Raw genomic sequence first — 25,965 nt, forward strand, 5'->3', positions numbered from 1 at the left:
TCATTATTGAGGCAAGATGAATATGAAGATTCTTATCTAATCAGACATTTGAAGGGGGGTTGGGGGAGAGAGACTTTACCACTTCAGAATCTTTCTTCAGAAGTTAACTAAGACTCAGTTATGTATTTTTTACTTCAGTCTCCTTCATAAGCATCATTACTCGAAGAGCTATATTGAAAATTAATCCAACTGCAGTCCCATAGGCAGTTAATGTATTTAATGGGTAAGGACAGTTTACCTTAAATAATTAATCCTTCCTTGAGATTTATTCTTAGATGATGAGGACACAACTAGGAGTAATGGTATGTCAGGAAAATTTAGTGTTGTAAGGATTAAAGTTAAATAGTGTACTACATTCTAGGGAGCAATCTTGTGCTAGGAAGGGGTGGGCTAGATGCCCTTACAAGTCTGGCTTCTCTGAACAGTACTGGCCTTATGCTCGGACAGCAGAATAGCACATGGTTATGCAAGAAACATAGGGTCTAGTGCAGTGGTTTTCAAACAGCAGGTCGTGACCCAGTACTGGGTCGTGGAATGTAAGGCACTGGGTCAGCAGTGGTCAGTACCACTGACCAGGCTTTTAAAAGTCCCAGTGGTGCTGCCCATCTAAGGTAGGCTAGTTCCTATCTGTTCTGACACAGTGCTGTGGCCTGGGACTTGCCAGCAGCAGGTCTGGCTTCTAGGCAGGGGTTGGGGGGCCACAGGGCTCCACATGCTGCCCCTGCCCAATGCACTGGCTCCGCACTCCCATTGGCTGGAAACTCCCATTAGCTGGGGAAAAAAAGTAATGGTTTACCAAAGTGCATCACTCAGTAGCCCCTCTCGTATTTGTCTGGTATTTCATTGATAATGCCTTTGCTTATTTGCATAGGGTAACAATCACACTTTTCTGACCTGCATCCTTGGGTCTGGTCCACTACCTGCTGCACAGTCTGGTCTGCTGAGTTAACTGGAATTAGGACAAAAAAAACAATATGCGAGATAAACATGCTTTATATCTCCCACCCCTTAATGTTAAAGCTGTTCCCCTAAGGAATTTCTAATAGTATTTGGATCAGTCTGTCTAATGTGGTAGCAACTGTGAGGTCAAATGAATGTTTTCTTGGGGAATGATGTGCAGGTAGAAGAGAAGAGAAGCTGGTGGTGTCAGCTCCCTGAATCTCAGCTGGGTTTCACTGGTGCAAGTTAAGGCTACGGAGGCTTTTAGCTTGTGCCACCACTATAAGCTCCCTCTGAGCCCCACCCTATTGGAGAATTGGGTGAAGCAGCGTGTTTTTCCATCACGCCTGCTCACCATCTCCAATATGCCTCTCCCTCCCATTTACATTGGGCCAATCAGGTTCTAGTACAGAAGGCCTTAGAGCAACCTCTGCCAGTTTTATGTTAGTGGAGCTTCTTTCTCCAGCTACTCTAAGTTCACTTTGTTGTGGCAGCAGCACAATGTGAACATGGATCAAAGAATGCAGCCCCTAGTCTGCTTTGGGCTGCAAGAGGAGAAAATATTAGTGTTTTGCTTGTTCAAAAAGATCTGCATAGACCACTGTAGTTTCACGTTAGGGGGAGGGGAGGGAAGAGATCTTCTGTAGAAAGATATATGTATATGTGAAATGGGGCAGCATCAGTGGGAAAGCATGTAATAAGCAACTGCAGGATAGCACATACTAATGGGAATTTGGGTGTCAGCATACACGTGATCAGCCTCTGGTTATGCACATTTTATGTCAGTGAGATCTCAGTCCCACGAGGGCAGAGCGAATAGGAAGATGGTGAGCAAACTTGGTACTGAGACCCATATTTCTGTTTTGTTAACAACCACAGTTATTACATATCTTATGACCTGATGAACTACGTACTCTATGCAATTAAAGGCACTAACATGGTGTGTCAAAAAGATCTAAGTCACCAGGTACACGCATCATAAACAAAAAGGGTGTGACTGTTGTATGTAAAAGACTAAAATAATTCCAGGAGAAAAAAAAATGAAAGTGAGTGGGAGTATCTAAAACTTTAAAGCTCTTCTGCCTTAGGTGGAAAGGCTCTATAAATTGAGCAATGAGGAGTTCGGTGGCACCTTAAAGACTAACAAATTTATTTGGGCATAAGCTTCTGTGGGTAAAAAACCTACTTCTTCAGATGCCTACAAAAGTTTATGCCCAAATAAATCTGTTAGTCTTTAAGGTGCCACCAGACTCCTCATTGTTTTTGGGGAGGACTAACATGGCTACTCTTCTGATAAATAAACAATGAAGTAATTTCACTAAGGCTGCCTCAGCATCTATATGCTACCACTCTGGGGATGGAAAGGGACAGCTTCCTAACTTCTTTCTGTCCTCTTCACCCTTCAGAGTATCTGATGGGTTCCTGCATTTTAACACTTGCATATTCCTCACTGTTTCCTCCACCCTAACCTATCAATGGAGTTCTATTAGTGGTTATAATGATACTTAATATCTAAGTCTAAAAACTATAAACAATAATGAATTTAGCTTCTTTACACTCCTGTGAGCAGGTATGCATTACTATCCCCACTTTACAGATGAACAGCCGAGGCTGCTTCTTTGAGTGCTGTCCCTGGGGGTGCTCCACTCCAGGTGAGGGTGCGTCGTGGTGCCATTGATCAGAGATCTTCGGTAGCAGTGCCTGGTTGGGACGCATGTGCCCAGCTGTTGTCTCACGGCATCATTAGGATCTGTCTGTGTGCACGCGTCCCGCACCCACTCAGTTCCTTCTCAACCATCCTCGGCTGAAGATAGGACTCGGGGGCAGTGCTGAACCTCTTCTCTGGTCACTGAAGGAAACAAGTAGAAATAGTTAGCTAGAAATATCCCAGTTCTTTCCCTTCCTTTAAAATAGTTATTCATTGTTCGTTAGTTTAAAAAAAAAAAAAAAGTCTCACATTCATCTCCTGCTGAGACTTTCCCCCCAGGCAATCAGTTTCATGATGCCAGGGTCCCCTGGATTCAAAAAATGAGGCTCCTGCAATGAGTCTATCCTGTGGTCTGATGGACACTCAGTGTGTGTGTGAAATGTTTAGGCAAGACACATGTCCCTGCAAAGTGTGTCCATTGTAATAGCTTGAAAACCAGGGCTCGTCATGACAGAGACTTGCGGCTGAAAATGCTCCTTATGGAGAAATCCCTGCAGCCACCAGCAGAAACTGGCACAAGTAAACCCTCTCCCTCACGTTCCCCTGCCAGGTTGGAACTGACGAGGAACGTGGCTTCACCCTCTCATGCAAAGAGGCAGGAAGCCCCAACCTCTCCACACAGAGACCTACAGAAACGAAAAAGGTCTCCGGCAAAATCACTTTCCCTGGTGCTGACAGCAAAAACCGGCACAGCCGACCACCCCAGTACCTCAAACGTGGTTCACACGCAACACAGAAATAAGGACTTGACCCCCCACAGCAGGCAGCTTTCCTCGGCACCGACCCTGCCGGCACTGCCAACAGACTCGGCAGGGCCATCCTTAGGATTTATGGTGCCCTACGTGGGATTATTAAACTGGTGCCCGACTTGCTCTTAGCAACACAAACATAAGCTTACAGTATTAGAAAACTTGCCACATGCACTTTATTAAAAACAGTTTAAACTAATTAAGCATACTGTAATGCTGATGGACTATACTTGCACTAAAGAAGTAGCGCTATAGAAAAAATTTTGATTTATTGACAGAATGATGCAAATATAATTTTTTTAATTTGTCAACATTTTATTGGAAAATTCTATGAAGAGGTATTGAAACAAGGATTTCTTTTTAATTAAAAGCAATCTTTCTGGCTTTTTTGGCTGCAAAATCAGTAATAATGTCATCATCATATGACAAAGACAAAGTGATGTCTTATTCGATTGCAAGAATAGAAAGGCCAGTCAAGCATTCCTGACTCATTGTAGAACGGAGATAGTTTTTAATGAGCTTTAGTTTGGAGAAACTCCATTCTTCTGATGCTACTGTTACAGGAATCAGTAGAATATGAGTGGCAATGTACACATTAGGATATGTCAACAAGTTTGCTGGTATGAATAAACTACAATGTCCATCACCGATTTTGCATGTGGTAACATTGATGACAATGTACTCAATTCTTCATACAGTTAGTCTATTTATATCAAAACTATCACCGTGCTTCAGGAAGCTCTCTAGGTTCTTGCACTTTGTCATTAGCTGCTCTTGTTTTCCTATTTTGTTGAATTTAGTTATGTCATACAAAAATCTAAACTGTTTATGGTGTACCCGTAAGGTATTAAACCTTTCATCAACGACAGATCTTGCTTTATCCATCACAACATTAAAAAATTCAACCTCAGATTTCTTTTCTGGATCTTCTATGGGTTCATCTGCTCCTTCATATTCCGCTTGCCATTTTTTCCTTGAAACTTGTGTCACGTTCGGACATGGAAATTTTGGTTCTACACTGAGTACCTGTGAAAGCTCTCTTGCTGTAACCTATGCTTCTTTGAATGCATTTTCTCTGTATTTTACTACAAAGTCTTGTGTGTTTAGTAAGGTAAGCGTTGAATCAAGCTGCATCATTGGACTCTGCATTATTTTGCTTACACTTGAGATTTTAACAAGAATGTCATACCAGATTATAATAGATGTTAAAAACTTGAAGCCGGATATTTCAGAGGCCAGTGACTGTGCTTCACTTTTAGCTTTTGGATCTCTGGCTTCTTCCGAAATAGCAACCAGTGCTTCGTAAACTTCCTCAGATTGATATCTCAATGTTTTTGCACTTTCTACTCTGGTTTCCCAACGGTAATACCATTGACATGTGCTTTGAATATTTACCATCGAGTGGAAGCTGAAAAGAGCACGTAAATGCGTTGCAGCAAACCAAAAAAAGTAATAGCTTCTACAGAAGACTTGGCCATATCACACAAAATCAAATTAAGGCTGTGGCATGCACATGGAACAAAAAAGGCTCATGGATTTTCTGCCAGCAATCTAGCTTGCACACCAGAAATGCATTCTCTCATATTGGCACCATTATCATAGCCTTGTCCTCTAATGTTCATTACAGACAATCCCATTTGTTTTAGTTCACCAAGGAGAGCTTCAAGAAGTCCAAAACCTGTAATGTCCTCTACTTCTAAAAATGTGATAAACTATTCCTTAACTGTAATCTGTGCTGAATCACTGTCGACAAATCTCACTACTAACGACATCTGTTCTTGATTACTTATGTCTGGAGTGCAATCTAGAATTACGGCAAAATATTTTGCCATAGTAACCAATGAAATAATTTTGCCTTTCACTTTATTATTCATTAGCATGATCAGTTCATTTTAAATTCTTGGTCCCAAAGAGTGGTCATGTATTTTATTTTCAGTTACTCTTTGGAGATGTTTGCTCATCACTGTGTCAAGTTTTCTCAGCAGTTGTACAAGGCCCAAAAAATTGCCATTTTTGGGCTGGAAAAATTTCTCAACGCTTCCTCGAAAAGCGAGATTGTTTGATGATAGATATTCAACAATAGATAATAGACTTTCAAGAACACAATGCCAAAACTGCTTCTCTGACTTCAGCAATCTTTTGATTTTGGACATCAAGAGTTGTCTGATTTTTTTTAACCTTATACTCAGCTCACACCATTTGTGCATACTTTCAATGTGGTGTTGTCCCTTTTCATGTTGTGGTAATGAGTGACTAAGATTTTGCCAATCATTAATACCCATGGTTGCTATCTTAAAATGGCAACTGTTGAAAATCTTGCATGGGAAACAAAATACAGTATCTTTGCATTTAGAGTACACAAGCCACTGTCTGTTGACAATTTCACTATTAGAAAGTCTTTTGTAGTAATTGTTTTCTGTGAATTTCCTACCTCTAATGTCTTTAGGATATTCAAGACCTTTTAATCTCACAGGGCCTTTCTCAAGTATAATGGCAGGTAATTCGTTGTTCAAAGACTGCAGCCATGCACCAGTGTCATCTATATCCCATGCTAGTATAGTTTCAACTGTTGTAATTTCTTGTTTTTGTCTGCATCTGTTTTAAATGATTGTTCCGTGTGTTGTTGCATTTCTTGAGCTTCGTCTGCATAAAAATTTTCTTCGGCAGTTACTTGATGATCTTGATCAACTTCGTTATTTTCATGATGTACAAACTTAAGTAAAGAACCCTTCTGTGCTTGTATAGCTAATCCTATTTCATCTTTCCATTTTCTTTTTTGTGACCCAGAAAGTTGTTTTCGATATGACCATAACTTATAAGGGTGTTTTTTAAAGAAAAACTGTTTAAATTATTGTCAGATTATCAGAATTATTATTTAAAGTAACTCATATAGGATAGCCGTGAGTCTGTGACCTTGAGCTAGTGTGAAGACACCTCACAAGCGGCTCCACCCTGACTGAGACACAGTAGAGTTGGAAACCCATGTCATTTTTACAAAGTCACTTTTTAGTTTTAAATGTATAGTGGACATCAGTCTTAATGTTAGTTATAACTCTATATCAACCTTATACTGTAAATAGATCAATGACATTATCCAGTTTAATAAGCTGGGTTTCCAAGCAGCAGGAAAATAGAACCCTAGTTTTATTCCTAGATAAAGCACAAAGTGACCAAAATGAAGTCAGCACAGAATCATCTCAGCTAGATTAAGGTAGGACAGAAATGTTACAGAAGTCCTGTTGTCCCTTATTTTTGTTTGGAAAGACGTTAGCAGCACATTTTGGACACTGCCAGAAATACATGATAAATCACTGCCTCTAAAGTTCCATTAAAAACTGACATTTTCACAGCTCTAGAATCTGCTGCACAGATTCTTCACAAGGAAGTGTCCCTGGCCTTTTTAAACTCATATTAACCATGTATTTACTTTATGAAAGTTGGACAAAACATTGTGAAAACATAAGACATTGGCTGCCCAACCTCTGGGCTGGCAAAAACTATACTGACTCACTGAAAAAAAAAAAAAAAAAAAAAAAAAACAAGAGAATCTTAGTACAACATATGATCACTCTATACACTAGTAAGGAGATGGGACAGTTGTTGGAGGGCTCTGTTTAGCAGTAACAGGGCTATAGGGAAGTCTGACAACATTTTTTGTTTCTCTGATGAAAACTTGCCCACTCCCTGCCCCAAACCAAACTTGTCACAAATAATTGTCAACAACTTAATTTTCTGGTTTGGGCTAAGATACTGATTTTTTTTTTAAATATTGAAATTGGATTCAGTATTGTTAGCAAGCATTTTTGGCAAACAAAGTTCTAAATTACAATCTAAATGGCAACAGAGTACTGCTTTAATGCTTGGCTCACCCCCAGCCTGCTGGTCCAACAGCTGCAGTAGAGGAGGAGATAGGTGGAAAGCTGCAGGACCCCAAAATCCACCTCTTGGGGTGCAGAGTGGCAACAGCAGCAGCAAACCCTCAGGTCAGATCACATGCCACCAGGCACCGTCGCCAGCACCATGGACCATGGTGAAGTTAGCACAGCATCTGATCTCAGGGATGGGGCAACTGCGGGGCCACCGCAGGTAATCCTGCCCCGCGCAGCTCCCCCTTGATGAGATGGATCGCTGCCCGCCCGGGGGAGAGACGGGCTCCCCAGCTAGGGTGACCAGATGTCCTGATTTTATATGGACAGTCCCGATATTTGGGGCTTTGTCTTATATAGGCACCAATTACCCCCCACCTAGGATGACCAGATAGCAAGTGTGAAAAATCGGGATGGGGTGGTGGTGGTGGTGGTGGTGGGGTGGAGGGGTTATAGGAGCCTATATAAGAAAAGACCCATAAATTGGGACTGTCTCTATAAAATTGGGACATCTGGTCACCCTACCCCAACCCCCTGTCCTGATTTTTCAAGATTTTTCACCCTATCCCCAGCCTAGCCAGCTGTGTGTGATTATTCCAATCCAGCCCCTGTTGCTTGGGCTGGCTGCTGAGGAAGTGAGTCATGTTCAGTTTCATTTCCTCGGCATGCAGCCAGCAGTCCAAGCAGCACCTCACCTTACCCCACCCAGCCCTGCCATAGGGGAGGAGAATGCACGTTATGGGGGGCAACAAAGAATATTGCCAGAGTCGCCCAATCTGCCTCACCTCATGCCGGGGGAAAGAGTCACACTCACAGGTGAGTTCCTTCCCCCACCCCTTCCACGAGACCTCAGCAGCCAATACCCTCTCTCAGAATGTGTTGCACACAGCGCATTCAACTCTCTCTAGGACCCAACCCTGCTCTTACCTGCTCCATTGCTTCCCGTCCATCCTGGCTTCTGGCAGAGTGGTGCCCCAGACATACTGGTGCCCTATGCAGCAGCGTATGGCTAAGGACGGCCCTAGGACTCTACCGGCTGCGCGATCCACCCCGACAAAACCATCGGCACCGAGACTGACAATAACTCCTGCTCCCAACGTGCCATCCCCAGAGGGCACCTATATGCTGCCGCCAGTACCCACCAAGGGTAAACAGAAATTGCTGCGGACGTCGGCTCACGCTCCAAGACCTGCAGCACTGCAGCCCACGGAGCAGCAACAATTCTTAAGTCATGCTGACATCTCCATGGCCCCAGAGCCTGACTCTCGTCTCCTAGGCACCAAGCACTCACTCACTCACACTCTCTCTCTCTCTCTCTCTCTCTCTCTCTGATCAGCCACTCTCACCACCCGACCTGGCCACACATGCTGACCGTGAGACTGACATGCCACAGCAGACAGAGTTTTCCCCACCTGACTCTCCTCCCACTCTGGAGCCATACCTATTTCAAGGCATGGCACCCCACAAGAACCAGCCTCAATTTCCCTGCTTTGTCCCCCAGTGGGCAGGGCCCTACTTTTCATACCCTATGCAGTGGCCACAGTGGTACCCTTGGTCTGCCCATGATGCCAATCCTTCTCACGGACCCTCCATCAGACTGCAGACCCCCTCTGCTCCTCTTATCTCCAGCTCCAGCTACATCCAGAGCTCCTGAGCCCCCCCTTGAAAAAGTGGGATACGAACCTTCCCCTGAATCATCTGATCATAATTCTCCACCAGCTGCAGATGAAGTTCTCATGCCACCACCACCACAGAACATGGACGATTTTAAGCAGTTCCAGGAACTTTTTAAGAGAGTGGCAATCAATCAGTCAGGACATTCCATTAAAGGAAGTACAGGAAACACAACACAGACTCCTGAAAATCCTCCAACCCTTTGCGCCATCAAAGATCGCACTACCCATAAATGAGGCCCTACTGGAACCCGCTGACACTATATGGCAGACCCCTGCCTCCATCCCACCAGCATGTAAAAGGGCTGAACATAAATATTATGTACCACCTAAGGACATAGACTTCTTATTTTCCCACCCACAGTCTAACTCTCTTGTGGTTGAGGCAGCGACGCACAGAACAAAGCAACCACAATATCGGCCCATTCCGCAAGCTAAGGACCTCAAAAGACTTGACCTCCTGGGCCTCTCTGCAATTCAGAACTGCAAATTACTCTGCCCTCCTCACAAGCTATGACTATGACAATTACAACAAGTTATTTAAAATTTACTTCCCATATCCCAGAGGACAGAAGATCAGATTTTAAATCAGTCCTTGTCAAAGGTCAACTGGTGTCTAGGATGGTGCTACAAGGATCCCTGGACATGGCGGACACAGCAGCCCGAACTACCGCCACTGCGGTAGCGATGTGCAGATCTTCCTGGCGGTCTGCATCTGGCATCCCTAAAGATCTGCAAACCAAAGTAGAGGACCTTCCCTTTGATAAGGATAAACTTTTTTCCAAGAAACCCGGTAGTTCTTCACACTATGAAAGACTCCAGGGACACTCTGCGCACACTGGGGATATACCTGTCCCTCCCCAGGAGGCAATGATATCAACCTTATCAGAGGCCCTGTGCACAACAATATCACCGACCCCAGTCAAGACCATATGATAATGGGAAGAAACACAACAAACCTCCCAGGCACAGACAAAACCAAGCACAACCAACTATATCCCACACATCGGGAAACAAACAACAATTTTGAAGCCTTGGTTGGGGGTCTCCACGACCATCCCTTGGCACCACCGCTTACTTGCCCATTTGGCCATCGCCTCCAGTTTTTCCACCATGTCTGGCAACAGGTCACACAGGACTGCTGGGTCCTGGAAATAGTACTATCGGGCTACTTCATGCCCACCCACCCTTCCCTCTTTCCCATCCCTCTTCAGGGACCCCTCTCATGAGCACCTACTTCTAGTAGAGGTGACTCATCTTCTATAGCTCATGGCAGTGGAATCTGTACTGCCACAACATTGGGGGAAAGGGTTTTACTCTCACTATTTTCTGACCCAGAAGAAAGGCGGAGGATGGTGACCTATACTAGACCTACGCAGACTGAACAAATTTGTACGCGTACAGAAATTCAAGATGGTCACACTGGGCACAATAATACCCACGCTGGAACAAGGGGACTGGTTCTCAGCCCTCAACCTACAAGATGCCTATTTTCATATATCTATTCACCCAGCACACAGATGCTTTCTGCGATTCACAGTAGGGCATAAACAGTTCCAATACAGAGTGCTACCATTCGGACTCTCCACAGCACTGAGAGTATTCTCCAAGACTCTCGCAATAGTGATGGCCCACCTACACAAACGGAATTATACTTTTTCCCTACATAGATGACTGCCTTATCAAAGGCCATTCATACGATGAGACATTAGAGGCTACTTGTTTTACCATCTCCCTCTTCCACGGTCTAGGCCTGCAAACAAACTTCCAAAAATCCACCCCGATACCGACACAGCAAATCGAGTTCATTGGGGCTCATCTGGACTCAATTTTGACCAGATCCTAATTCCCACACACCAGATTCCTCACCATCACACATCTCATACACACATTACCCATTTGCCCCAGAGTAGAGGCAAGAACATGCCTGCAGCTTCTTGGTCACATGGTGGCTACCACCTTCGTGGTCAAATACACCAGACTACATATGAAGTGCCTTCAGGGTTGGTTCAGCTCCATATACAAACCCAGCAGGCACAGCCTCCAGCAAAGGTATTAGTCTCCCTACAATGGTGGACAAAACCTGGAAACGCATGCATGGGCATCCCATTCCATCAAAATTCCCCTGTGCTCATGCTCACGACAGATGCTTCCTTGATAGGCTGGGGAGTGCACCTGGGAGCTCACACAACACAGGGCCTATGGTCCCGGTCAGAGACACGTCTGCACATAAATCTTCTAGAGCTCAGAGCAGTCAGATATCCCTGCCTCCACTTTCTCCCAATCATAAGGAGCAAATCTATTCTGGGTCTTGACAGACAATATAGCACGCATGTTCTACATCAACAGATGGGGGAAGCACGGGGGCGGGGTTGCGATCGCACTCCCTATGTGCAGAAGCCATCAAACCATGGAATTGGTGCATACAACATCACAGAGATCATTGCTTCCTATCTCCTGGGTGTCAGAACATACCGCCGACACACCCCGCAGACATTTCTCACAAGAACACGAATGGGAATTGCACCCCACGATAGTGCGACAGATCTTCTCCCACTGGGGCACCCCGTTGGTAGACCTGTTTGCCACAATACAAAACCGTAAATGCCATCTTTTCTGCTCCAGAGCGGGATTCAGGACCGCATCCCTCAGACACGTTCCTCATTCCATGGAACAAAACACTCATGTACGCTTTTCAGCCCCTCCCACTGATACACAGAGTCTTACACAAGATCAAAGAGGACAAGGCCAGAGTCATACTTATTGCCCCAGCCTGGCCCAGACAGACATGGTATCCTTACCTGCTGTGCATGTCCATCCACCCTCCAAGAACTCTTCCCAACACACCGGATTGGCTCTCCCAGGCAACAGTCAGATTCCCCATCCTCAACTGCAGAAGCTCCATCTGACAGCATGGTTCCTTCATGGTTCCAAACACACGAACTTGCGTGTTCAGAACAGGTCCAACATGTCCTCCAGCACAGTTGACAGACTTCACCCGCAAGACTTATCTGCAAAAGTGGAAACGGTTCTCCATATGAAACTTGCCACCCCATACCGCGCCTCTCTCTGATATCTTGGACTACCTCTTACAACAACAAAAAAAAACAGATGGACTATCACTCAGCTCTATCAGAGTACACCTCACAGCAGTTAATACCTTCCATGACATGCTGGAGGGGTTTTCAGTTTTCACCCACCACACCATAAAACGCTTCCTCACGGGCCTTCAAAACCTTTACTCTGAGATTTGCTTACCTGCAGCTACCTGGAATTTGAACCTAGTTCTCCGGGGTCTTATGAAACCTCCCTTTGAACCACTGGCTACCTCCTCCATACTACACAGGTCCATGAAAATAGCTTTCTTGGTCACCATAACATCGGCAAGAAGGGTAGGGGAAATAAGCGCACTAATAGCCTACCCTCCCTACATAATTTTCTTCAAAGACAAGATTACAATGCGACCCCACCCCAAATTTCTTCCCAAGGTGGCGTCCACCTTCCATCTCAAATTAGCCAATACACTTACCTGCATTCTACCCCAAACCTCATAAGCAGGGGTGAAAGTGAGCCAGTATGGTCCGGTATGACGTACCGGTAAGAACCTGCACTGGCCCATACGCAGCCCACTTAAAGTGCTGCCGCGGGTAGTGACAGCTGTTTCACGGCACAAGCACTGGGAGGGAGAGGGGAGAAGCAGGACGTGGTGGCACACTCGAGGAGGAGGTGGAGGCGAGCTGGGGCAGGGAGCTGCCAGTGGGTGCAAAGCACCCACCAATTTTTCCCCGTAGGTGCTCCAGCCCTGGAGCACCCACAGAGTCGGCACCTATGCTGGCAAGGTTCTTTCCAATCCCAAACAATGGTCAGCTGTGTCTTTTCCCTCAGTAAAAGGATGGGCGAGTGAAACCCTAAATTTGATTCTGTTACACTGTTCTCAAATGTGCTGGATTTTGTTTTTTTTAATAGACAAAGCAGAGCTCCTCCCACTAGCCACAGGGCAAACTGCAGAACTGGAACACATGAGGCCCAAGACTTCACTGAGTAACTAATATCCCAAGACATCAAAGGGGAGGGATGTTTAGAATTATTGTTTTCCTCTCCCCAAGGAGCAGGTGTGGATTTAATCCAGAATAGCCCTAGAATAAAAGCTTTGCTTCCCAGTGTGAGGCTAGTAGACAAAATACATTCCACAACTGGTCTTATAAAACATTTTCCAAGTGAAGGTCGCTGGAGGAGCCTGAAGCAGGTGCAATGCCTCTGAGGCTACACAGTAACAGCAGAACATGCTTAAAAAAAAGTCTCAAGAATATAGAGCTAAAAAACACTAAATAAACATTGGCCCAACACTCAGACACGCGTTTCAAAGGCTGATTTGAAAAAGGATTCACTTACAAAGGATTTTTCCCTATCCAGCTAAGGCACTGTAAATATGACAAATTCAGCGTAAGAAAACATGAAACACAATTTTATTAACCAAATGGTCATATATGGATAATCTCTTTCGAGAGAAGGTATCTATTCTGGAGCCAAGTAACTCAGTTCTATCATACTAATTTAATTAAGCTATTGATTAAAAAAAAATTTCAACCCTCCCCCACCAACTCCCGAGCTCTGGGCTCAGTTCTGAGCTGCATCAAGCTCAAACTCTGCACAGTTAAGGAGTGGTGGGGGAAGATCCTAGGGTGTGTAAGCGCAAAATGGTCCATAGCATATTTTAGAGCCGCCTAAGAGCTGTTTTAAGTATGCCAGCTGCAGTGATCTCATAGGGGCTGGTGCACTAGTCAAGGATTGAACAGAATGCATTAGCTCCATCCTGAACCCTGCCCACTCTTTACATGCTTCTGACTCACACCCCATCTGGGTAAGGATGAAGCATGCATGGCTAGCTACACCAGCTTTAGTCAGCAGAGAAAGCATGTTCGTTGTTGTTGTTTGTAACCACACCAGTCTTTTATTCTTGCTTAGTGTCACTTAAATCTCTGTTCTTTATTAATAAACTAATTCTTGTTTTATTACACAACCATCTCAGTGCAGTGTATTAACAGCATAGAGTGAATCCTCGGCTAACCTAACAGACTGGTGCATATACTGCCTCTTTGTCTGCAGCAAACTCAGTAATTTCTGTGAGCGTCCAGTGAGAGGGACTGCACACGACAAAGACTCTGGGGAACTCAGGAATTGGGGTTCACTGATTGTTACCTGCAAGACAAGGTTTGGGTTGGTAGTGCCCTCTAAACCCAGAGTTGTGAGTTCAATCCTTGAGGGGGCCATTTAGGGATCTGGGACAAAAATTGGGGATTGGTCCTGCTTTGAGCAGGGGGTTAGACTAGATGACCTCCTGAGGTCCCTTCCAACCCTGATATATTCTATGAAGAGCTTGCTGGCAAGGCACACACACTGTTGCGTCAGGGAACTGACACACAGCTTAGCAGTAGTAAAGCTCACTCTAACAGAAGCAGAATGGTAACACAGTATAGTTCTGAGTGTCCTGAACAGGAAGGATATCACACGAGCCAAGCTATATGAGCTAGCTGGCTGGGGAACTGGTCACACCCACAGACACCAGATTATGGCTATTTCGAGTCTTGCAGTGCTAGCGGCCAGGGCAGCTATTCCCACCTTCTGCATTCACTGAAGTGCTAAATATCCTTCACCCTGCTATCCTAAAGGTGGATTAGAGGAAGTAGGGGTTCCCTATGTCTCTCCCCCCAAGGCCCCCCAAAACCAAACCAGACACACACTGCATCATTTGTCCCTTAATCTCTTTTCTCTCCTTTTCTTCCAGTCACTGAAGTTTATTAGTGACTGCAAAATCCTAATTTAAAAATATTTTTTTTGTTATATTCCACACCAAATTACCTTCAACTCTCATCAGTGAATTTCTAAGGGAGTGCATACCACTCGTAAAACCAACTACCGAGCACAATGTATTGTGGGTTTGTTTGTTTTCAAAACTAACATCTTGGTTGTCTGTCTTTATTTTAAATGAGACACACCTAGAATTAAGTCCATAAGAGGTCTAGTTAGGTCAAAGTTAAAATAAACCACTCTGGTCTACTCTTCATTTACAGACTCAGGGCTAAATTTTGCTCGCAGTTACCAGGGTTATCTGTCCATTAACTATGGAGGAATTATCTTTTATTCTTGGCTACAGAGGCAGTTATATTTAGGATATAGAGGTAAAATATAAATGTTAATTAATGTTGTAACATGTGGCTTACAGGCCTCATGCTTGTTAGATATTTAGCTTAGCCAAATTAGGCTTTAGGACCCAGGATAAGTAAATTAGCTTAAGTAAATTAATAAATTTGTTGAGCTTGTGTCTATGTTTGTGCTATGCTGAGGTTTTGAAAATAACTACTTAGTTTGGATAATAATGTCTATGAGAGATCAGCAGACACCATAGAAGAACTCTTGGTAGCTTGGATGTAGTGTTAGAGACTTCCTTAAGGTAACCACCTGTTCTTCTTCGAATGATTACTCATGTGCATTCCAATAGGTGCGTGTGCGCGCCATGTGCACAATCGTCGGAAGGTTTTTCCCCTAGCTGTACCCATTGGGTTGACTGTGGAGATCCCTGCAGTGGCGCCTGTATGGCGATGTATATAGGTCCCTGCCAACCTGCCGCCTGCTCAGTTCCTTCTTACTGCCAGTGACGGTCGTTGAAGCAGCTCAGTCTCTTGCATTCACAAGTGCCTACCTAGTGGTTCCCTTTTCTTAGTTGTATATAGTTGTTAGTTCATTTTATATTAGTTGGACTTACTTCAGGGGGCTTCCCCCCTGTCCTAGTTTCCCCAGGTGCCGGGGCATGCAGGGGTTTAAGGTGTGCAAGAGGTGCACCAGCCCCAATGGCGGTACTGCCTCTGGTTCATCATCATGGCAAGCCTATGATGTTATGGCGCCACTCACTATCTCCCCGGTACCGCTCCCCAGCACCATCCGGCTCTGCTCCTCCCCACGTGGTCGGGCACAGACTACTCATCTGAGTCAGATGCTGAATCTTCCGTCTCTTGACACAGCTACTACTGCTCCTGGTCCCAGCACTGCAGACCAGTAGACTAATCGGTACCAGCTGTCGCCTGGCCACCCCGGTGTCAGGGCCCAGTCCAATGGCCCTTTTGGACTCCTTGGGTCTACCACCAGGCTCAGGATTCCAGGCTGGCATCAGTGGCATCTGCATCCCGTGACCCCCAGCAACGTCGCTGGCTCACTACACCCCCAGGGCTCCAGAGGATCCCATACGAGACAGAGACCTTGCGCTGTCATGCTCAGGCACAGCATCCGATCCAGTGCCTTCAGTGACGCTAGAGCCACCTCTAGTCACGGGAGGCTCTGAGGTACCTGACCTGACCTCCAGAGAGCTGGAAGGACAGGAAGACCCTGTCCCATGGGCCTCCTCCTCACCAGACGAGACGGCGGTGGGCACCACCACCACATCCTGCCAGCAATGGACACTAAGGGTCACCAGGACCCCCTTAGGAGTGTGGCCCTAAACCTTAATCTCCAGGCGGAGGTGGTCATGGAGGAGTCTGACCCGATGGTAAACATTCTTACCTCTGAGGGTCCTTCTAGGATGACCTTGCCCCTCATAAGAACGATCCAAAACACCAAGAAGGTGCTTTGGCAGACTCCGGCCTCTATACCACCCACCGTTAAAGGGGTGGAAAGACGATATTTTGTGCTGCAGAAAGGGTACAAACACCTTTTCACCCACCCCAGCTGGAAAGACTGGTGGTCAATACGGCAGACTACAAAGAGCAGCAAGGACAGCCGGGTCCCATGCCTAAGTCACAGGACACTAAGTAGCTAGACCTTTTTGGCCTAAAAGACTACTCAACTGGGGGGCTCCAGCTTCAAGCGGCCAACCAGCAAGCGGTACTCAGCCGCTATGCTTTCAACTCTTGGAGCTCATTGGCAAAGTTCCAGGAGTTACTCCCGGCTGACTCGCACAAGGAGTTTAGCGCCCTCCTTAAGGACAGCAGGGTGGTCTCTAGAATTTCCCTCCAAGCCACACTGGACACAGCAGACTCGGCAGCTTAGACTGTGGCCACCACCATCACAATGAGTGCATGGCTCCAGGTCTCAGGAATACCACCTGAGGTCCAGAACACATACAGGACCTCCCCTTTGACTCTGCAGGCCTCTTCGCCCAAAATATGGATTCTCGCCTACATAGCCTTAAGGACTCGTGGGCAACTTTGAAGTCTTTGGTGAACCACACCATGGCACCTCAAAGAAAGCCTTTTAAGGTTCAGCCCCTGTCCCACTTCTACTTTGGGCCTCCTAGGCGAGACTCATCAAGGAGACAGAGCAGAAATAATAGGAGGCGCCCACCACAGTCCTCTTCAGGCCAAGGCCAGGGTTCGGCCAAACAGCCCCCTGGCCCGAAGCCAAACTTTTGAAGATGCACCCTACGACTGAGCATCAGTTTCAGTCTCGGATCCTTACCACCCCCTTTGTGAATCTACTTTCCCGCTTCTATCGTTCTTTGTCCCAGATCACGCCAGATCGTTGGGTGCTCAGCAAGGTAGGGGCAGGATATTCTATCCAATTCTGTTCCCTCCCACCCCGCTTCCCCATCCCTCTTCAGGGACCCTTCTCATGAGCAACTCCTCTTGCAGGAGGTGCAATCACTCCTCGCCCTAGGGGCAATAGAAGAGGTTCCTCAGGAATTCAGGGGCAAGGGTACTACTCCCGCTATTTCCTCATCCTCAAGGCCAAAGGTGGGCTCCGGCCTATCCTGGACCTGCGAGATCTCAACACATTCATAAGAAATGTGAAGTTTTGCACGATCTTCCTGGCCACCATCATTTCTTCCCTGGATCCGGGGGACTGGTACACCACCCTTGACTTGAAAGATGTGTACTTCCATATATCTATTATCCCGGCCCACAGACTATTCCTGAGATTCGTGGTCAGTGGCCAGCACTATCAGTTCAGAGTGCTCCCATTCGGGCTTTTGGTGGCCCCCCCGGGTATTCACCAAGTGTATGGCGGTCATGGCAGCCTTCCTCCGCAAATGTCAGGTGCAAGTATTCTGGTATCTAGATGACTGGCTCATCAAGGCCCAGTCCCAAGCACGGGCAGCAGAGCATTGTCCCTGGCCGGGCCACATTCCACAGGTTGGGCCTCATATTGAATGTGCCCAAATCCACACTGGCCCCGACGCAGAGAATAGAATTCATAGGGGTGCTCTCGGACTCCACGCAGGCACGGACATTATCGAGAACCTTTGCTGGTTTCCCACAGCCAGAAATTGCATGAAACTGTTGGGGCATATGGCAGTCTGCACATATGTGGTTTATTGCACCAGGTTACGCCTTCGGCCCCTCCAAGCATGGTTGACACGGGTGCACAGGCCAGGCAGGGACCTGCTGGACAAGACAGTTACCCTTCCCCCATCGCATCCTCGAGTCTCTCCACTGGTGGTTCCAACCACAAGTTGTTTGTACAGGAGTACTTTTTGCCAAACCCCATCCTATGCTACCCCTAGTCACGGACACCTCAGCGCTCAGTTGGGGAGCGCACCTGGGCAATATCAGGACCCCACACAGAACCATCACCGCATATCAATGTAAGGAAGCTGAGGGCGGTTCGTCTGGCATGCCAAGCGTTCCAGGCCAACCTGCAGGGCACATGTGTAAATATAAATGTCTATATAAACAAACACGGTGGTGCGCCCTCCTCTCCCCTGTGCCAGGAAGCTCTCAAGCTGTGGGATTTTTGCACTGCCCATTCGATACACCTAGAGGCGTCACACCTTCTGGGGGCACAAAACTAGCTAGCTGACTGCATCAGCCACTCGTTTCACAAATGGTCCCTCCAGCTGGACATTGCGCACTCCATTTTCCAGAAGTGGGGCTCTCCCCACATAGACTTGTTCGGAGCAACAGGGACTTCCTGTAGCAACAGGAAGTCCCGGTGGTTCTGCTCCTTCCTGAACCACAGCCCAGGCTCCATCGCGGAAGCCTTTCATGGACAGGTCACCTGCTGTACACGTTTCCACCCTTCTCTCTCATACACAGAGTCCTCCTCAAGACTTGCTGGGACAGGGCTTCCTTGATCCTCATAGCACCAGCGTGGCCCTGCCAGCACTGGTTCACCATGCTCTTGAACCTCAGTGGACAGACCAGTGGCACTTCCTGTTTGTCAGACCCTAATCACACAGGACCACAGCCGTCTGCAAAACCCCAGTCTGGAGTCCCTCCACCTCATGGTGTGGAAACTCCATGGCGGAACCCTCTTGAGCTTCAGTATTCGGACCCAGTGAGAGAGGTCCTGCTGGGAAGTAGAAAACCCTCCACTCATGCCACGTACACGGCAAAGTGGAAGCGTTTTTCTATTTGGTCTCGGCAAAGGGCAACTGAATCACAGATAGTCCAAAATAAGGGGAATTGGTGCTATCTGTTATACCTTAAGCAGCAAGGGTTAGAAATATCATCTCTCAGGGTACACTTTGCTGCCATCTCGGCCTTTCACCCAGGAACAGCAGGTGGGTCAGTGGTCGGTAATCCCATGGTGGGCAGGTTTCTCAAGGGCTTAAACAGACTTTATCCCCAGGTGCAATGGCCCGTTCCCCAGTGGGACCTCAATCTTGTCCTGTCCGCACTCATGGGGCCCTCTTTCAAGCCCATGCAACCTGCCCTCTGTCCTACTCTCCTGGAAGGTGGCCTTTCTTGTGGCCATAACCTCAGCCAGAAGGGTATCCAAGCTCAGAGCACTGACTTCCGAATCACCCTATAGTCTTTTATAAAGAGAAGGTGCAGCTACGCCCTCATCCTGTGTTTCTGCATAAGGTTGTTTTCCAGTTTCATTTGAACCAAGACATTTTTACCTGTGTTCTTCCCTAAACCCCACGGCAGTAACAGGGAGCGCATTTTCCATTCCCTAGACGTTAGGCGTGCCCTAGCATTCTACATGGAGTGCACAAAGCCATTTCTTGCAATCGCAGAAAGGATGAGGGGACTCCCGATCTTCTCCCAGCGCATTTCATCATGGATCACTTCCTGTATCAGGACTTGTTACGATCTAGCTAAAATTCCAGCCCCTCCACTTACGGCGCACTCCACCCGAGCGCAGGTGTCGTCTGCAGCATTCCTGGCGCAGGTCCCTATCCAGGAAATTTGCAAGGCAGCAACATGGTCTTCCATCCACACCTTCACTTCACACTATGCCATTACCTAGCAGGCAAGGGATGATGCAGCCTTTGGCAGGACAGTCCTGCACTCAGCAACCAGGTGAACTCTGACCCCTCCCCCAGAGAAACTGCTTGGAAGTCACCTATTGGAATGCACATGAGCAATCACTCAAAGAAGAAAAAAAAAGAGAGTTACCAACCTCTTGTAACTGTTGTTCTTCGAGATGTGTTGCTCGTGTCCATTCCAAATCCCGCTCTTCTCCCCTCTGTCGAAGTATTCTGGCAAGAAGGAACTGAGCAGGCAGCGGGTCGGCAGGGACCTATATACACCGCCATAAAGGCACCACTGCCGGGGTCTCCACAGCCAACCCGATGGGTATTGCTAGGGGAAATACCTTCCGACTATCATGCACACAGTGCACGCACACACCTATTAGAATGGACATGAGCAACACATCTCAAAGAACAACAGTTACAAGAGGTAGGTAACCATTTTTTACTATGTTGATAAGGTGATGTAAATGTTGAGTATAGGGGAACTAATGATTTAGCCTATGAAAAAAAGGGCTCCCCAAAAGTAGTGGGATGTGTAAATTCAAATAAGGAAAAGGGTTTTTTAAAAGCCTTCATAAATATGTATGAATCCCAGTGGAAATCAGTATATCATTATAAAAACTGTATCCCGGCCTGTGTGCCTTCAGGGAGATGCCAGGATAACAACCACTGGTGAGGAGGAAGATGACTAACACTTGAGGTTTTTTGCAAGGCATGATGTGAGTAGTGCAAATACTATGCATTCTGTAGTGATCTTTCTCTCCTTTACCAGACTGCAGTGTGTGATTATTGTTGTTTGGTTGGCTAATAAAAGTAATTTTTATAAAAAGAGCACCGTGTTGTCCCTGTTGTGCACTATGGGGGTCCCCCTTCCATTGGTAACCTCTCTACAGCAGTCAATTTTGGGACTGAATTTGCACAGATTAAAGTAGGTGTAACCCACTCCAAGATGAGGGTTAACTGGTTAAAGTAACACGTAACTACAGATAAGTATACATCTGGATTTACTCTGGTATAAAACCAAGAGCAAAATTTGACCCTTGTGGATTTGACCCTTGTGACCAGTCCACATTAAGACAGTGAAAAAAATGTATCTATAGTTCCTTCCAAATAATGTAACCAGGGATAATTGGCAATGGTTTCAGGAAATAACAATTTCCATGTCCTAGACTGCTGCTGCTCCAGTTCATAACTGACCAATGAAACAAACAAGTCCCAAAACTTGCCAACCAGAATGTTAACAGTAAGCAATGAACTACTTTAATAGAATCTAGAAATAGAAAAGTCCAAATAGATAATCTGCTTTATATCCTATTCCCCAATGGCCAGTGAAGGGCTGTTCCTTATAGTTTATTTTCTAGTGCTTCAATAAGTATTGCTTTTAAAATGTCTCCATCAAACAAATGTTCACTACTGTTCTTGAGTGACTATCTCACAGTTCAACAGATCTAATAGTAATGAGGCTGTTTTCCCTGCTACTTAGCTGATATTTTGCAGATTATCTGGAAAACTGTACTTTGAAATCCTATAATTCAAATTATGCAATGTTGCAGGGTCATTCACTGGTTTGTGCACCTCCTTGTCGCAGAAAGCAGCCCCTCTGCATCAGGTGCCTCCTGCTAGGAAATGCTCTCAATGGCTGCAGTGATCTACCCCTTCTGGAGAATCAGCCCTCGGGTCGGGTTGCTCATAGTCTTGCCCTTTCTGGTGTAACCAAAGTTCAGACAGAACCAAATGTCCAATGACCTTAAATTAGGTCTTCATCTCTAACGTGGAACTCAGTAGTCCTTGTCCCTTTATGCTCAGAGAATTGCACCTCCGCACTATTTAGGTGATAGTAAGTGAACCCAAGCCCACCCTTTTATCTGGGTTCCAGCCCAGCAACCCTGTGGGTGGGCAGCAAAGGACTGTTTCTTAAAATCCACTGCTGCTTCCTACTTCATACCTGCTTGCGGGCATCTTTCACAGAGTTCTACTCTCTGACTCTCTCTACCTGGAAGTCTTACCCCTCTGGTAGGTTTCTCCTTGTCTGTTGCTGGGGCCTTTTTTTGAGGTGACTTCTCTACCTAAGCTATAGCTAGCCACTTTGTAGCTGCTGCTGGAGAGGTAACTGATCCATCTATTAACTCTTTAATGGCTGTTATACAACCCATTACACATTTTGTGTGTATGTGAGTGTTATATACATATACACACACAAAATTATATATATATGCTTAGATACTAAAAGGTATATAGATGCCTAACTATTTATACACCTTTGAGGATCTGGGCCTATATGTATATGTGATAACAGCAGGATTTGTGTGGATTGGCACACTGCAAGTATATAGCAAAGTATAAAGCCAAAGACAGATATGCCAGTATGACATAGCATCTGTTATTACACTCACAAAATGAGAATTTTCAACATTAGAAAAATAAGTAAGACATTTAAACAAATCTAACAGGTATAAGTGTGTTTCTTAAAAACATTTTTTTACATTGTTTTCCATTCAAAGTGTTCTAAAGGCACCAGGATCTTTAAATCTCTACTATGGACTTAAACTAGTACTTGGTTGCAGCCTGTGCCATGGTTTCTGCTGCTTTTAAAGCCCTCACTGAAGTTGTTGAAGTTGAAGTTGTTCTGAAATGGGAAAAATGGATTTTTAAAATCTGAGCTGGACTGTAAACAGTAGCAGATTGTTTCATGTGTTATTTTTTATAGCACATCTACTTCTAGGCTAGTATATGGAGCAAAGATCAAACAGGAGAAAAAAAAGTGGTACTATTCCATTGTGTCTTTTCCTATTCACACAAGAAATATAATATGAAACAATCACACAGCATGGCGAGGCCCACCAAATTACCATATTTGTGGAATTTAGACAACATGCATGGCCTAACTACATTTACGCACTGTTGCTCTGGTTGGGTTCTGGCAGCTTCTAAAACATAAAAGCCAGTGAGCTCTCTTAGGGATTTAAACAATTTAAAACAATACTATCCTGTTCCTGTACACTACATATTATCCTAAACTCCACCTACAATCCCAATTCTACCCACAGGAGATATCAAAAAGAGATTCCACAAGTCTAAGATCATTCCCACAGTTAGCCACTCATTCCCTTTTCCCCTGAACAGCTGTTCAAATGTAAGGTTACTGAGGTTGATAAGAAGCTGTTGCACAAAAGACACATTGTACATTGAAGCTTTATTACTGGAAGAGTTCTGCTAGCAAGCTTGCCATTCTCCCCATATCCCTGCCTGCTCCAACCATACCATTTCCAATGCTTTCACAAAAGCCCACATGCTTTGATGAACTTTACAAGTTTGAAGTGGGAACACTACTGGGGAGGCTGACCCTCTCCAACTATGGGGGGGCAATGAAAACGGGAAGCAACGGGATAGGAATTGTGTGCCTTGCCCTCCCCACACCTGCAACTGTTTCCCTGCTTCCCTCCACATGTTGACTCTCACTCCCTGCCTCCCATTCTCCTCTACATTGGTCAGGTATGTGGCAGGAGAAATAGAAGGATGTGCTGAAACTCCAGATTTTTACCTGCATTTCTTGGCCTAGCTCTCTACAGGTTAAAAACCTTTCCTACATAACTCCAGTTTCACCAAACTATTGAGAAAATGGCCATATTTGCATTAATATGCAAATTAAATTTCAATTCTATTTCAAGTTTGGTGTGAATGTACACAGTAGATTTGTTTAGACAACAGATAAAAAAAGAGGGGAGATACACTTAGCTCAGTTTTAGAAGTGGGAGAGTTTGGCACATTTATATCCTAACCAAGTAGTATTTGTCATTGCCCAGAATGGCTTTAAAAATTCATCCAAGTCCTCAAAAAGTACCTTCCACTTTCTGTTTTTAAAACAAATCAGTCAGTTTGACAAGAGGTATTTATATCCCATCAAATGCAAAAACTTGACACACCCTTCACTATGGAGTCACTAACATGCTTCCATAATACAGCTGCATGAACAGGCTCACTTAGACTAGCAAGATCTTACCAAGCTTCCTGCTATAACTCCACAGATGCCCCAGTGATTACTCTGAATGGCCATCAAGGAAGAGTTGGACAACATGTGCCTCCAGCTTCCCTTCTAGACTAGGATGATGTGGCAGTCCACGTTTGTCCTATGCACCCTCAGTACCAACCTCAAGCGATCAAAAATCATAAACTGAGCCCTGTTAAATAATTAAAAATCATTAGGGTTTTTTTTTTTTGGACTATACAGTTTTTCTTTTATCCGTCTTTTGATTTCCGAATGTCTCCCTGTCCACCCTCAAGTGCGTGGCAATTAGTGTTGCCCATGGCCCCCAGAGTTATTGGATAAGGCGATTGAGACCTGTGCTGAAAGAGCTCTCTCTCCCCCACATCTGCCCATCCCCTGCCCCACAACGAACACTGCCCCCTCCTTCAGTGCTCACCCCTTAGTTCTGCCCACTGCCCTCACCTCTGCTTCTCCTGGGCTCTTCAGTAGAATGCGTCTTCACACTTCCCTCTCATGAGGACCAGGGGGGATAAAGTGAGGGATAACAGTAATTGAAAAGGGGATATTTTTCATTTAATGTTTTTCATTTTATTTCATGTTACATTATGTAAGTGGGGGAATAGTCCTGCTCTTGTGGGGAACTTTCCTGGCTTCTGCATTACCCCAGTGAAGTGGGCTAGCAAAAGGATCCAAGTCCTTCCTTTACCCAGTGGCCTCCCTGCCCTTGAGGACTCCCCTTCCACTCTCCTGTGTGGCAGAGTCCTCGTAACCCCAACAAGGCTGGGCCCAGGATTCCTGGCGGGGGCTCGACCCCCAACCCTGCTGTAGTCACCTAGGACAGGGGCTAGGGTGTCTCCACTCCGAGGTACTCTCTCTGCACTGGGCACTTCTCTGACCACTGACCATTACATACAAGTTAAAGCAAATGCAAGTTATTTAATCAACAATTAATTTTAAAAAGAGTAAGGGAAAATGAGAAAGGTTAAAGGAAACACGTCAACCCACTCTGTGGCAGGGAACATCACAGACAGTGTCTCTGGAATGTCAGGGCAGTTCACAGTCTGTTCCTTGCAAGTCCCAGGCCTTCTTCTCAGGCCCTGGCTGTGCTGCAGGGATGCTGTGGGTTGGACACTTGCTCTGGTGGTGGCCACACACTCTCAGGCTCTAAGTGGCAGGACCCTTCTTCCCAGTGTCACCCCCGCCCTATCGGGGTTACGATCCAAGCCTGGCCTGCAGAGCCTCTTGGCTAAGGCGTCTCCCTATGCTGGGCCCACTGCCCAGGGCCCCCCTCAGTCTCCCTAGCTGCTCATCGTACCCAGCTCCACACTGCTCCAGCCCCAGCTGCACCACTCTGTCTCTGCACTGCTGCTGCTCCTGCACTGCCTCCAGCTCCCTGGGCTGCTTCTCTGGCCCCTCTGGCTCTGGTTGCTACAGCTCTGCTCCCAGGACAGGTCTGCTCTGCAGTCTGCTTCTGTGACTCTGCTCCCAGCACTGGGCTGCTTCTCTGGCCCCTCTGGCTCTGGTTGCTGCAGCTCTCCTCCCAGGGCAAGTCTGCTGTGGCAGGGCTGTGCCTCTGGCTTTGGGGCTGCAGTTCTGCTCCCAGGACAGGGTCTGCTCTCTCTGGGCTGCTTTTCTGGTCCCTCTGGGTCTGGCACAGCTCTGCTCCCCAGCTTAACTCGGACCTCTGCTTTCTCCTTAGCTTGGCCCCCAATCTGTCTGACCCAGGCAAATCCGGCTCACTTGGAGGACAGGACCTCCCTGGCCTCCTGACTCCCTGATTAGCCTGCTCGTCCTGTCATTCAGGCTGACCTGGAGCATTGGCCTCTCCCCATTGTTCCTGGGGGCTGTCAGTCT

General features: G+C 46.2%; 1 protein-coding gene and 1 long non-coding RNA gene across 2 annotated transcripts in view; one reads left to right on the plus strand and one right to left on the minus strand.

Annotated features, from left to right (window-relative positions):
• Positions 1 to 20,227, minus strand: part of SHLD2 (shieldin complex subunit 2) — a 166,127-nt gene extending 145,900 nt beyond the window's left edge. The window contains exons 1-2 of the mRNA XM_043519721.1: positions 19,993 to 20,227; positions 11,737 to 11,946 (exon numbers count right to left, since the gene is read on the minus strand). Coding sequence (XP_043375656.1) covers positions 11,737 to 11,861 — 125 coding nt within the window. The 5' untranslated portion in view covers positions 11,862 to 11,946; positions 19,993 to 20,227. The remainder of the gene's footprint in view (positions 1 to 11,736; positions 11,947 to 19,992) is intronic.
• On the plus strand, positions 1,116 to 6,150 carry LOC122461181. Its single transcript, XR_006282969.1, has 2 exons — positions 1,116 to 1,210; positions 5,930 to 6,150. It is a non-coding gene; the product is annotated as an uncharacterized LOC122461181 (long non-coding RNA).
• Positions 20,228 to 25,965: the final 5,738 nt, after the last annotated feature.

Source organism: Dermochelys coriacea, chromosome 7 (genome assembly GCF_009764565.3).
Source record: "Dermochelys coriacea isolate rDerCor1 chromosome 7, rDerCor1.pri.v4, whole genome shotgun sequence".
NCBI classification, from domain to species: domain Eukaryota; kingdom Metazoa; phylum Chordata; order Testudines; family Dermochelyidae; genus Dermochelys; species Dermochelys coriacea.